The sequence below is a fragment of the Notolepis coatsorum genome (assembly GCF_963971535.1).
Source record: "Notolepis coatsorum genome assembly, chromosome: 14".
Taxonomy (NCBI): Eukaryota; Metazoa; Chordata; class Actinopteri; order Aulopiformes; family Paralepididae; genus Notolepis; species Notolepis coatsorum.
The window spans coordinates 32,829,701-32,844,736 of record NC_140178.1 but is presented as its reverse complement, the minus strand read 5'-3'; the positions used below and the strand labels follow the sequence as shown (position 1 = coordinate 32,844,736).

The following is a 15,036-nucleotide window of genomic DNA, read 5'->3' as shown; positions in this document are numbered from 1 at the left end:
CTTGTTTAAAGAAGACGTGTCCGGCCCATGGGGACATTAACGTGTGTTGTCGGGCCTTACAAATAAATTTGATTTGATTTGATTTGATTTGTTTTAATGGCAGTATTTTATTTTACGCACAACACACCTTCTGTTATGATGTCTTTGCCTGACCCATAGTTTAGGAATCAGCTAATAACGTTAAGTCAGATGGTGCTAGCAAACAGCAATGGATAAAGATAATGGTATTTTGAATGGCTACAAAGCCCTGCCAGATGGGTCTGTCCACATAACATTATTTGCAATCACTGTTGATGTGAATTGAATTACAACTGGAGTACATCTAGTCTTACCTTGTAACGTCAGCCTGCTTGTAAGCCTTTCCTTGGGGCTGTCTGTGACACATATGATAACATTAAATCCATTCATCATTGCCAAGAAAGTGACTTGGTAATCAATATACATCCACATACTTGGGTCCAAATTGTTCCCTAGTAACAGAATTCCAGTGAAATCTAAAGTTGCTGACAGGAAATAGGGACGAAAGCTGTTCCCCTTGCAACGGAAGCGGTTTCAGAAGTATTGTGTTGCTATTCCATTGCTAGGACAGCTTCAGCCCCCTGTTTATTTCCTGTCAGCAACTGTATTAACCAACATCGCAACAGGAAATAGAAAGGGGCCTATTTAGAATGTTTATGTTGTTAGAAAAAAGTCTATACGATGGTATCACAACCATTGTGACAATGATTTTTGTTGAAAATTCTCCTTGTAGCTGCTTTAACCTCTTAACAGGCGGGCACATTTGGAGACCCTATGTCTCCAAACGATATAACTCTTGAACGCTTCAACATACAGTCAAAATCTTGGGCTCTAATGAAAGGTTACACATAGAGCTATCTTCAGATGTTATCAGAATCACTCTCAATATTACTGAAACAGAGTAAGTGAAGCATAAACGCATCCCATTGACAAACAAAGCACAGGCCCCTCCCCCTTCAAGCCCCAAACTAACAAAATAAATATTTACTGTATGAAGAATAATCTCAGAACGAAGCATTTGAAATACATGGCTTTCGAGTCATATATGCCCGTTTTGCAGAATTTCATTAGCTACAAAAGTGGCCAATCATTTTCACCGTTCAGACGTGATTGGACCGATTACCGGAAGGCGAAACAGGAGGTGGTCCTGTTACCTGGCACCTAATACGTTGAGTAGGGTGTCAATCGACCGCTGACAATCTTAGCTTTCAAGGAATGTATTGGTTCATTGGCATAAAAGCATTGGATCGCCTTAAAAACTAGGCCAAAGTGCCACGAGTGCAAAACGGGTCGTATAAGACCCGGTGCATGTTAAGAGGTTGATTGATTGATTGAAAACTTTATTAACAGATTGCAGAATGGGTACAATACAGTATGGCTCAATACAAACAATTGTTAAGGGGATGCAGACCAGAAAAATACTTTCGTCTTGTTTACATCAGGGTCCCCCATTTTCAATTAATACATCAAATCAAATCAAATGTATTTGTAAGGCCCGACAACACACGTTAATGTCCCCATGGGCCGGACACGTCTTCTTTAAACAAGTCAAGAAGAAACATCACAATAAATCAAGAACAAAACAAAAAAAACACCATAAAGTCCAATTTTCTTTTTTATAAATAAAATAAACGTGACACTCCCAGACATACCCCACGTGAAGGTAAGGAAAAACTCACTAAAACCTAGCAATAGGAAAAAATGTACCACAGGCAATGTGGAGGAGAGAAACCTTAGAAGGGCCGAGATGTCAGTGATAGTAATGTTGCAATAAAACAGGTGAATGAAACACAGATAAGTGCATGCAATAGCAACTGAACATTTTAAAAGATTACAAATAGAGCTGATGGCGGATCTATTTGAGGCATGGGGCGGCGCAGAGAGGGTCACATCCTCCCGGTCATCATCACGGGACGTCCAACACTCCGGTCATCACTACGAGACAGCCACTCACAGGGAGACAGGGAGACAGGGAGACATCAAGATAACATTTTGAACAGATAAAAAGTGTGTGATTAATCACATTTACATTTACATTTACATTTAGTCATTTAGCTGACGCTTTTATCCAAAGCGACTTACAAGTTCTGTACGACAAGTCATCAGGAAGGGCACAACTCTATCAGAGTAACAATGTTCATCAAAGTGTTGGGTGCTACAGTGTAGGTTAGTTTATTAGGACAAGTGCATGACAGTAAGGTTAGTTAGGGTTAGATATCTTTTTTTATTTTAATTTTAATTTTATTTCAGATAATGGTTGAAGAAGTGCGTCTTTAGTCAACGGCGAAGGGTTCGGCTGTTCTAACTGGGGTGGGTAGTTCATTCCACCATTGTGGGGCAAGGACTGAGAATAGGCGGCTTCTCTTTGATGACCCTCCCGGAGCTCGGATAGGAGTAGGTCTGAGGCGGCCAGAAGATGCAGAGCGTAGGGGTCTTGAGGGTGTGTAGTTGGAGACCATTGACCGGAGGTAGGTGGGAGCGGTTCCCTTTGCCGCACGGTATGCTAGGTCTAGGGCCTTGAAGCGGATTCGTGCAGCAATGGGGAGCCAGTGCAGGTCCCTAAGAAGTGGGGTGACATGGGCCGACTTCGGTAGGTTTGAGATCAGGCGGGCCGCTGCGTTCTGAATGAGTTGAAGAGGCTTGGTGGCAGTGGCCGGGAGGCCAGTGAGCAGTGCGTTGCAGTAGTCGAGGCGGGAGATGACTGTTGATTGGACGAGGAGTTGGGTGGCTTCTTTTGTCAGGAAGGGGCGGATCCTTCTCACGTTGCTCAGGAGGAATCTGCAGGTTCTGGTTGTCGCTGTGATGTGAGCAGAGAAGTTCAGCTGGTCGTCGAGGACAACACCAAGGTTCTTGGCGGTCGGGGACGTGGTCACAGCTGCATTCTCGATTGTGATGGAAAGGTCGGTCAGGGGGGAGGATTTGGCCGGCAGGTGGAGCAATTCTGTTTTGCTTAGGTTCAGTTTGAGGTGGTTGGTCATCATCCAGGCGGAGATGTCAGAGAGACAGGCCGAGATCCGCTCAGAGACGTGGATATCTGAGGGAGGGAAGGAGAAGAAGAGTTGAGTATCGTCGGCATAACAATGATACGAGAAGCCATGAGACGTGATAATGTTACCCAGTGATTTAGTGTAGAGGGAGAAGAGAAGGGGTCCTAGGACCGAGCCCTGGGGGACACCCGTCCGCAGGGGGCGGGTGGCCGACAGGGTCCCTCTCCATGACACTTGGTAGGAGCGGTCATTGAGGTATGATGTCAGCCATGTCAGCGCAGAGCCAGCCACTCCCATTCCTGCGAGGACCGCAAGGAGGATCTGATGGTTGACTGTGTCGAAGGCTGCAGATAGATCTAGGAGAATAAGGACAGAGGAGAGGCCTTTCGCTTTTGCTAAGTGAAGTGCCTCTGTGACCGCAATGAGGGCCGTTTCTGTGGAGTGGCCAGTCCGGAAGCCAGACTGATTAGGGTCTAGGAGGTCATTCTGTAAGAGATAAGCAGTAAGTTGGTTGGATACAGCACGTTCAAGTGTTTTAGAAAGGAAGGAGAGAAGAGAGACAGGACGATAGTTGCCTATGACGGTGGGGTTCAGGGTTGGTTTTTTTATGAGCGGCGTGACTCTGGCTTGTTTTAGGGAGGTGGGGACCACCCCTGAGTTGAGTGAGGAGTTGATGGTTGCAGTTAGGAATGGGAGGATGTCTGGTGCTATGGTCTGGAGGAGTGGGGAGGGTAGCCGGTCCAGCTGGCATGTAGTCGGACAGTCACGATATATTTTAATCGATTGACAGGCCTACATAAAACATATAATAATTGTATTCAGATTTCTGAAATGGTAATAGATACATTAGAGATAATCAATATGCAAAATAAAGTGCATTCCCTAGAAATAACCATGTTGCACAGCGGCCATTTTTCATGTTCACCTTTTTTCTTTGAGAGCAGAAAGCACAGTTTTGATTGATCACTTAGAAGGCATTGACTTTGATGTAGTAAACTACTTTTGCCATGTTGCTGTAGCTTAGCTTGCTACAATTCTCTGGGGGTTAGCTTCATTGTAGTGTATTTCATTGTAGAGTAACTGGTACAGTAGTTTAGCTCCTACACTTTCTAAGTAGCTTACCCAACACTGTCAATTCCTTTAATTCCCCTGAAGTACAGTCTTTTCAGTATGGAGTTTCAGTAACTTTATGATCATCATCATCATACATCACAAATGATGTAGTTAGATGCTGTACATTGCTACTCCCCCCCCCCCCCCCCTCCCTCACGGCATGGGGTGGGACTGCTTAGCTTATACAATCTTGTTGTAACTAAGACATTTGCAGTAAAAAATATCACTTTTGTGCAAAGATCACTAGATTTATCCTTATAATAAGCTTATAATACGAATTTCACATTCAAATTTACTTCAGTCCAGATGACTTGTATTTCCAAACGGGGCTTGTAGTGCAATGTTCTCTGATCAAGTTGCCTAGTAAATTAGGCAATAGCGATCTTTAAATACTTAACCTCTTAACAAGCGGGCAGAAAAGTGGCCATTTTAGTTTTCGTTTTTTGAGGACTGCATAGCTTTTTTGCAAACCAAAATACTATACTTTATACTTATAGCACATGCATGATCCTGATCTCTTTTGAAAGATGACATTCTGATACAATAAAGATAATTCACTTTTAGTGCTAATGAAATAGAGTAACATAGGTCTGAACTTGAGTTGTAGAAAAACTTGTTACTCACGTTTTTCTGTAGTAGTTAGTAGTCCAGAAGTAGTATTTCCCAAAAAATTGGTATGGCTGAAAAAACACCCTGGGTCCATAGCCTGACGTCTTGTGTAGTAGATGTACACTTTTCATAAAAATCCATTCATAAATAAGTGATTAGAAGCGGTTTTGGGTGAGAGAGCACTGAAAACTATTTTATCCTGGACTTCAATGCATTCGACTGAGAATTCTCTCCCTGTTTTGCTCGTGACTTCTCACCTAGATCCCTGATTCGCTCGTTCCCACGTGGGGTACCATTGGAAAGCCCTACTCATTGGTTACAACCCGGTGGGAAAATCGTCCTCAAGGCGGCCCACATGTGGGCCCCCAAGTGTTTGCAAATATTTCGCCTGCTTAGCTTATAAATATAATGTTGTTGTAACAAAGAGATTTGCTGCATGGAAAAATCACTAGATTTATCAGTTTATATAATACACATTACACATTTACATGTCCTGGTTGAAAGCAGATGACATTGGCGAAATGTACGTTAAATGTGTCATTAAATACTTAAAGGGGCACACCAACATTATGAAAAATTTCTCTCTGTCTCTCCCACCTGGGGGAGAGATAATCTAAAGCTGTGGACTTTGTAGTGGTCAGTCTGTAGCCTCTACTACAGTATTCTATGTATATGGTTATGGATTTTACTACAGTTGTTTTGGACTTAACTACATCAATGGACTTTGTGTTGATGGGTTGTCTGTAACCTATATAGGCTACTACAGGGACACTTGCCTTTGAATTACTGCTTGTGATTTTGCCGTAATAGTTAAGGTTGCCATGGTAACAGTAATCGATTTCAGTAGCCTACTGGTACAGCATGCAGCACATCATGGTTTTTCATAGCTTATAAATTGCCTATAGAGAGGCAAATTCCATCCCCTTCCGCTAACCACCATGGGACCCTATTTTGTAAAAAGATATGCATGGTCAATGGCGAGAGACAAATCCTTTTTTGATCCTGTTTGAGTTGTGCCATGAATTACACATGACATTTGTTAATATTTATTTTCTTTTTATATTATCTTGTATTTCTGTATATTTATTGTTCTTGTTCAGCTGTTTTATATTGTTTTGTATTTAATATTTTTATTGTTACCATTTATTATTATAAAAAAAAAATCCTCTTTTTGTATCAGCACTTTGTGATATATTAAATACAGTTTATTATTATTATTATTATTATTATTATTATTATTATTATTATTATTATTATTATTATTATTATTATTATTATTATTATTATTATTATTATTATTATTATTATTATTATTATTATTATTATTATTATTATTATTATTATTATTATTATTATTATTATTATTATTATTATTATTATTATTATTATTATTATTATTATTATTATTATTATTATTATTATTATTATTATTATTATTATTATTATTATTATTATTATTATTATTATTATTATTATTATGGAGCAGCCCAAGATTTTACATCCAGGTGACATCACAGATCAGAGGGTTCTCTCCCTGATGTCTGATGCTTTAGGTGGTGGAGTGGTGTGTGTTCTAATACTGACTGAAGTGTCCTGGGGCACAGAAGGAAGATACATGAATTCTTAAAATGGGCAGCATTCCCCTGTTGGCCGAATTACAGCGCTGACTGGCGGTTGACTGCAGTAGACACACAGCACCACCCTCCTGTCCAGAGCAGACAGCACACAATTGGCCTCATTTATAAATGTTTCCGTAATGTGTAAAACATTGAAAGTGGATCAAACACTGTGCTACAATGTACTTGAAGCACAAAATATGCATCTGTTTCTTAGGACTCATTATAATCTAATTTCAAGCTGAGATGAATTTGATAGTGTGTATAGAGTGAGTGGACCTATACAGTTGAATGGTACAGATGAGACAACAGCCAAACCTTGAGTTAGACAAACGTGTTTCCCACGTCCCAGCAGTCAGCCATCAGGACTGGGTTTTGGTTCAGTGCCAGTGAGCGTGTCTCACTGCTGTTGACAAGCAGGTTCTGAGTCAGGACTGCACATGTTACCTTGTAGGCTCTAGCCGCAGCAGCCTGCAGGTTGTTATGCTTTACCTTGGTGGTGACGAGGCAATCTCGGTCGCGATTTAAATACACAATATTCAAGGCTTTACTGTGGCTTAGAGTCAACATCAGGACTGACCTGAACATGCTGATGAATCAGAAAAAGGAGGCAGTGAGAGAGAGTGCTTCGCTGTGATTAGGGTCCTGCTGGGAACAGCGCTATAGCAGCTGAGCAGGTTTGGTGGACAGCGATTGGGTTGATTCTCTGGGAAATATATGGACTCTATAAATTAGATGAAGATGGGATTATTTGTGGCCTCATGGCGACAATTATCAATGGCGCTACCGACTAACTGATTTAGCAGAAAAGAGAAAAGCCATTTCAGAAAATGTGTGTGTGTGTGTGTTATACGCAAAGCTGTACCCAGTACCCAGCAGCACTGCTCAGTGTCCGTGTCTCTCTGCACAGTGTCAGTGATGATGCCTGTCGGACGCCTGTCTAAACAGGAAGGGAGGGAGAGGAGCCACGGTGCGGGCAGACAGACAGCCAGGCATGCAGACAGCCAGGCAGGTAGGCATGCAGACAGATATGCAGACAGACAGGCATACAGGCAGACATGCAGGCAGGCAGGCAGGCAGGCAGGCAGGCAGGCAGACAGACAGACAGACAGACAGACAGACAGACAGACAGACAGACAGACAGACAGACAGACAGACAGACAGACAGACAGACAGACAGACAGACAGACAGGCAGGCAGGCAGACAGCCAGGCAGGTAGGCATGCAGACAGATATGCAGACAGACAGACAGGCAGGCAGGCAGGCAGGCAGGCAGACAGACAGACAGACAGACAGACAGACTTTGATTGATTGATTGAAAACTTTATTAACAGATTGCAGAATGGGTACAGTACAGTACAGCTCAATACATACAATTGTTAAGGGGATGCAGACCAGAGAAAGACTTTTGTCTTGTTTACATCAGGGTCCCCCATTTTCAATTCATCGTAACATATATGACATACAGATAGACAGTACTGCTACATCTATACATTTATGACATACCAGATTTGCAAATACAGTACTGTTTGTGATACGAAAAGAGTCCAGAAAAGAAGTATATACATTTGACGTAGAAACTGTACATTGGAGGAGGTTGGTGGGGGGGGGGGGGGGGGGGGTACTGTACATTGGAGGAGGTTGGGTAGGAGTGGGGGGGGGGGAGGTTGGGTAGGAGGGGTGGGTGGAGGACACTGTACAACTGTACAAGCAACACTGTACATTGGAATATTGACAAGACGGTACTTGGTCATTTTTACTGTACATTGGAGGGAGTTGTGTTAGGACATTTACAGGGGTCAGTTTCAAATTGCAGTCTTCCGTAGGTGTTTTTTGAGAGTGTTTTTGAAAGTGGGTAGTGATTCACATTCCTTTACAGCTTTGGGTAGTGCGTTCCACATTGATGTGGCATAATTGCGAAACGTGTTTAGTCCCTTGTTTGAGCCGAATCTGGGTTTAACATGATTTGTGGAGCTCCCTCTGGTGTTGTGATCGTGGTATTCACTGACCTTTGGGAAGTATTTTGACATGTACATGGGTACCTTGGTCGTGTAGTGTATCTTGTAGACCAGGCCCATTGCAAGTTGCTGTACTCTGTCGTCTACTCTAAGCCATCCTAGGTTGTCAAAGTGGGCAGGGGTGAGGTGGGTTCTAGGAGTAAGGTCAAGCAGTAGTCTGACCAGTTTGTTTTGAGATGTTTGCAATTTTGTTTTTAGCGCCTTTGAGGTGCTTTGGTACCATGAGGTGCAAGCATAGTCGTAGTACCCTTGAATGAGTGCTCCTGCCAGAGTCTTCAGGGTATTCTTGTTTACCAGTGAGGAGATCCGGTACAAGAATCGAGTTCGTTGGTTGACTTTTTTTATTTCATTGGATGCCATTTTGTCACAGGAAAGATTAGCCTCTAGGATTGAACCCAGGTAGGTAATATCTTCTTTCCTTGTGACAATATTGTCACCCACTGTAACTGAGAAGCCGTCGGTCTTGCTGAGTTTGTTATTTGAACCGAAGAGAATGGACTCTGTTTTGCCCATGTGTAATGATAGTTTGTTATCAGCGAGCCATATGCAGATTTTGCCTAGTTCCTGACAGGCAGACAGACAGACAGGCAGGCAGACAGACAGGCAGGCAGGCAGGCAGGCAGGCAGGCAGGCAGGCAGGCAGGCAGACAGACAGACAGACAGACAGACAGACAGACAGACAGACAGACAGACAGACAGACAGACAGACAGACAGACAGACAGACAGACAGACAGACAGACAGACAGACAGACAGACAGACAGACAGACAGGCAGGCAGACAGACAGACAGACAGACAGACAGACAGACAGGCAGGCAGGCAGGCAGGCAGCGTGGAGGATCCATGTGGAGAGAAAGTCTGGGAGGCAAAGAGCCAAAGCAAAACTATTCCAATACCAACATAATCAAGTGCGTGAAGAACAGGATGGGGGGGGGGGGGGGGTGGGCAGGATGGAGGGATAGAGAGAAAGGAGGAGAAGGAGGAGGATGGACTGTATGCATTCTCATCCCCCCTGGCTGTGTGCACCCCGGCCGGGTGATGACGTCGCGGCGAGGCGCTCAGGAAATAAGGCCGTCCTTGTGGACATTTAGATTCAGAGCTCTCTTGTAGCGTCCCGCTCGCACAGGGGCGCATTGATCAAGATGGGAAAAACAAGCGGTGAACTCGGGGGCTCCTCTCGAGACGCCTCTGCATTCCACAGGCGTCCCCATGGCGTCCCACAATTGACAACAGGTTGAAGGGTTTGTGGGAAAAGAGGGCATTTTGTCTCTCGTCCTCGCCCGTCTAATGACTCCGGTTAAGCAGGTTCGGATGAGTGGGTGACCTCACAGGGGCCCCCTGGAGGGAGGAGTGTGTAAAGCAGGGGGCTCTCAGCCCCTTTTCATGTCCAGGAGCCCACAATGAATAGGAATTCATCTGAGGACCCTTCAGATAGATATTAGGATTGCTAGGTTGTCCTTGTTGTCCTATACGGCAAGTAAGACTCCTCACTGTTATTCAAATACCACCACTGGTCATCTGTAACCCCTTCCCCACACACACACACACACACACACACACACACACACACACACACACACACACACACACACACACACACACACACACACACACACACACACACACACACACACACACGCACACACACACGCACGTGCACGCACGCACGCACACACACACACACACACACACACACACACACACACACCTACACACACACACACACACACCTACACACACACACACACACACACACACACACACACACACACACACACACACACACACACATACACGTACACACACACACACACACACACACCCTTAAAACACCTGTAACTCTGACCTATTTCTCTTTTCCATTCTAGTGGTGAGGGTTGATGGAGGCCAGCCAGATTCACCTCCCCCGCAAGTCTGAGGAAGAAGAGGAGGAGGAGGAGGAGGAGGAGGAGGAGGAGGAGGAGGAGGAGGAGGAGGAGGAAGCAGAGTAGCTGAACAACGGGGAAGGAAGACGGGAGGGGGCTGGGGGGGGGGGGGTCTCGAGTGGGGTGCTGTGGACACGAGGAGGCGGGGACACGCAAGAGAATGGAGACTGATTGGGCGTTTGGGACATTACCCCTTCACACTTGAAGTGGCCATAAGACATTGACATAGCTCATTAACGTGTCCACCTCTCCCCCAGTACAGACCCAAACTGGGCAGACTGGTTACCAGTGGCTCATCCATCCCGGCATAGACCTTCACTCTGTCAGCGTGCCTCTGGACATAACCAACTGCGGCGACGTAGCCGCTCCAACAATACTAATGTCACTTGTGTTGTAAAGCATCATATTATTAAATGGAATATCTGGGATCAGAGTAGCCCATCAGAACCCTTGGGTGTAATGTTGACGGTATCACTTAATGAAGGACACTCCGCTTACAGTATGGTCACCTGCCAAGCGTGCTGTTCATTTCCCTGCCCTACTCCCAGAAGTCTGTGCCTAAAGGATAAATATGTATAATTGTTCTGTTTTATTTGTTATCTTCGCTTGTCTCTCCTGTCTCAGCATGTCTCTCTCTGTCCCCCTCTGTTCCCATGGCTGCCACAGCTGTGTCCCAAGGGTCAGACCCCAGCTTCCTCAGTGTCTCTGACCACAGCGTCCCGTTCTCAGATAATCCTCTGTCTCTCTCTATTAGACTCCCGTCGTTATCCACTATAAAGAACCCAGCAGGGGTGCAACGTGGTGGAGGAGGTGGTCGGGGGGGGGCGGGGTAGACAGTCTGAACCTCCGAGGTTTCCCATCCTACTGTCATTTACCGCAGACCTAGACCCATGTCATTATACGTGTCATCGCCGAACTCGTCGACACGCGTGACTCGTGTTAGATGTTCGGAAAAACGAGACGGATTCCCGCGTCGCTGAGACGACCGTAACCTTGCTTGTTATTCACCACTTCATCCGCAACAACGGCACACCTCGTTCCCGGACACACCCTGACCCTCCCCCCCTCCCTCCTCCAGGCATGGCCCTCTTCGGTGTCCTGCTCAGAATGTGTCAGATCCGAAATGTTTTCCCTCACGTTTATTTTTTTGCGGCACATTCGCTTCTTTATTTGCGGTTCGAGTTACGCGGCTGACTCAGCGGAGCGGCTGCAGGAGGAGCTAAAGTGAGCTGGTGATATGCAATATGAGAAAAACAAACATCCCTGGGCCGCACTGAACATCGCTGAGTCATTGCGCTGACGACCCGGCAGTTCTGGGGGGGGGGGGGTTACCATCCAACTGCCAAATAAGGAAGTGTGATGTCATGGTGAGACTCTCCGCGGGACCACAGAGCTGCTCTATTGTTCCATTGCCAACAGCGTGGAGTGGAGCGGCGAGGAACTAGCTCTGAACAACAGGGACTCCCCTCAGTCATCCGTTACACTTAATTAATGCAATATGGGACCCCCCTCTTAGAGACATGTGTCTTCTTTTCCTCTAACTAATCCAAACACACATGCACACGCACACACACATTCTCTCTCTCTCTCTCTCTCTCTCTCTCTCTCTCTCTCTCTCTCTCACACACACACACACGCACACGCACACACGCACACACACACACACACGCACACACACACACACACACACACACACACACACACACACACACACACACACACACACACACACACACACACACACACACACACACACACACACACACACACACACACACACACACACACACACACACACACGCACACACACACATACAGATCTGTCCTGAGTGATAGAGTCTGATGACACTAATGTACCAGCCTGTGGTGCCCACGTCAACACGGGGCCCCATTAGCGCAGACAGGCAGGTAGTAATTACCTCGGGTTCTACTTTCTTCTCCCGGCTTCCTTTACCCTCTCCGACCGGCTCGGCTCAGCCAGGGACTCCAGCTCGGATTAGTCGGCGCGGCGTCACGGACCGGGTCTTTTGAAGGCGGCAACACGGCATAACCGCTTCCCTAATGGGTGTCCGGAGGGCATTTACACAGTATCACCATGGTGACCGGAGAGCGGCCCTTTCCTCTGTGGCTCTCTGACGTCTTCTGGCGCCCAGGTGCGCTCCTATCTCCCCCCCCCGCAGCATGCAGCGACCGCACACACAGTAGGCAAGACAATTATATATACCGTAGCTGAGCTTTGATTGTACCGCTTTTAACACCGGGCGCCGTATGTATAAAGTATCCTAGAATAGGAGTGCTGATTTTAGACCAGTTTTGAACTAAAGTGTAAATAAAATCCCCCCCCAACGACCTGATCCTAGATCGGTGGCCGATACTCTTAGAGTACCTTGTGCTTACAGGCTCAGATTTCACTCACTTACAAGGGGCACATACTTCTCAGGGTCCCTCTCGGTGTGTGGTGTGAAAACGTTGCTAACAAAACCAATATAGAGGGTTTTCTTGATGACTAAAAGTCTAAAGCGCTTCACAGTAGGTAAGTACAGATGTAAAAATAGATGTGATGTAACCTCCGGTGTGCTCTTGGAGAGAAACAGTCCACCGGCAGCGCTCTAGGTAAAGGTACGCGACTGTGGACACGAGTATCAGAAAGACACTACGTCAAACATCCCTCCCATGGAGACTACCGTCATGTAGCAGCGTTAACTGGTGACAGAATCCATAGAGGTGGAAAGCAATTGGAGCATAAGAAGTGTCGAGAGAGAGAGAGAGAGAGAGCAGAGTGAGTCATATTCAATATGATGTAGGGATGATAGGTCATACGGTCATTAAACACCAGACTCACACAACAATGAACCTCTGAAGGAGCCTGGAGACAAACACCACACCACTGTGATTCACTCACAATATGTAGGCATGTGGCGTGGATATGTCACAACTATTTAATGACACAGACACACACACACACAGACCACAGTGACAGGCTATTCACACTTCTATTGACAACCAGTATGATTCATCCAGATGCGGGTGGTGCCAGTGAGGCGGGACGTGGACACAGTATAAGTGACCTGAGTGTTGGTTACAAGAACTGTCTCCTCCACTGCGTGTGTGTGTGTGTGTGTGTGTGCGTGTGTGTGTGTGTGTGTGTGTGTGTGTGTGTGTGTGTCCTGGGGGCCCAGCTCAGTGTCGGCAGCAACACACACATGCACACACACACACACACACTATCTATTCCCAAATGGCTCGATATGTTATTTTCAAGTACCACCCATGAAGCGAGACACGTTATTGTAAAAACAAACACAAACATGCAAATTACTCAAGAATAAGCCCCCCCCCCCGCTCATTTGTTTGTTTACAAATTGGTTTTGTTTTTATATTTTCCTTTGTATTTTATTTGTTTTATTATATTACATGGTATTGTACTTTTCTGAGAGCAGTATTTTTTTCTAAGTTCCCTTTTCTTAATTTTTTTTGCACTTATTATAATGTATGAACACACTCGAAGAGTGTGCCACAAGTCAAGTGCCTGTGTACAGTGTCGCGTGTGTTTGAGTTCTGAAGTTGTTCTGTTTTTTCTCTCTCTTATTTTATTATCAGTGTATTTGTTTGATATTTTGAGTGCTAATGAAGGTTTTTCCAGAAACTGCCCTATATCCACAGCCGTGGACGTCGCTGGTTGTCTTTATAGACGCTTTTGGTGGAATTGCGTTGCTAGGGAAACTGTTTAGACCCAAATGTATTTCCTGTCAGCTATTGCATGAGCAAACATTGCGACAGGTAATAAACGTGGGTCCTTTTAGACCGTTACCGTTGTCTCTTTCAAACCGTCTATAGACGGATTCAACCTGACGACGTCGACATTCTAAAGAGACTCAAGTCTATTTCCTGTCGCAGTGTCTGTTAACGTCAAAGCTGACAGGGAATAAACCGGGGTTGAAGCGGTTCCCTAGCAACGCAACTCCACCGAAACCGTTGCCCTATCTTTCACAATTTTGTTGCTATGTAAACGGAATGTCTTGGAGTGGGGTGGGGGTTGGGGGTATCACAATGAATGGGTATTTTTTTTATTTTTTTTATTACAATGGCTTTTTGGTCAAATAGAATACAAGGCTTAGACATGAGGTTCATCCAAAGCTTTTACAATCATCACAGCTGAAATGAAGAGGAATTGTTATCATTTGGCAAATTACAAAGATAGTTTCGATGCAGCTCTTATTGTTTGCAACAAGTTTACTGACAACAAGCATTTGTTTACATGGTGATGTAACAGTGAAATTGGACAGTCGCCTTTCACACAAGTCAAAGTGCAAGAGTAACAGATACTGTATGCACTTGGCGCCCTCGTAGTAGACACATGCTGTGTCGTTGGTTGCTATAGACCACTTATCTATATATACAATATATAAATCCTAACACGGTTAAACACAATGGTTATGTCACTGAAAATGTTATGAATACACATAAATGTACAGAACTTAAGACAATGGTTATATTTTGCGAACCACATGATTATATCTGTATTAGTAATGAATTCTACAAAGTGACAAACGTAGAAATTGCACGGGAGGTGTGTTTCATCAAGTGTGCTCATGGTAGCTCCTTTACAGAAGTGACACGCCGCGTTCAATCACATGTAAAATGAAGGGAGTGGTTGACTTGAGATTTATGGTGACATTATCCAAAACTATTTCATACAGATATTTCACGTCCGGTTCCTGGAAGAAAAAAATAAAGCTGAATGTTACCT

At 45.0% G+C, this 15,036-nt stretch overlaps 1 protein-coding gene across 1 annotated transcript in view; it reads left to right on the top strand.

The window, feature by feature from the left end:
- The window catches only part of ngfra (nerve growth factor receptor a (TNFR superfamily, member 16)), a gene marked incomplete at both ends in the record, with an annotated part of 78,814 nt that extends 68,535 nt beyond the window's left edge, over window positions 1-10,279 (top strand). The window contains one exon of the mRNA XM_084329072.1: window positions 10,230-10,279. Coding sequence (XP_084185198.1) covers window positions 10,230-10,279 — 50 coding nt within the window. The remainder of the gene's footprint in view (window positions 1-10,229) is intronic.
- Window positions 10,280-15,036: the final 4,757 nt, after the last annotated feature.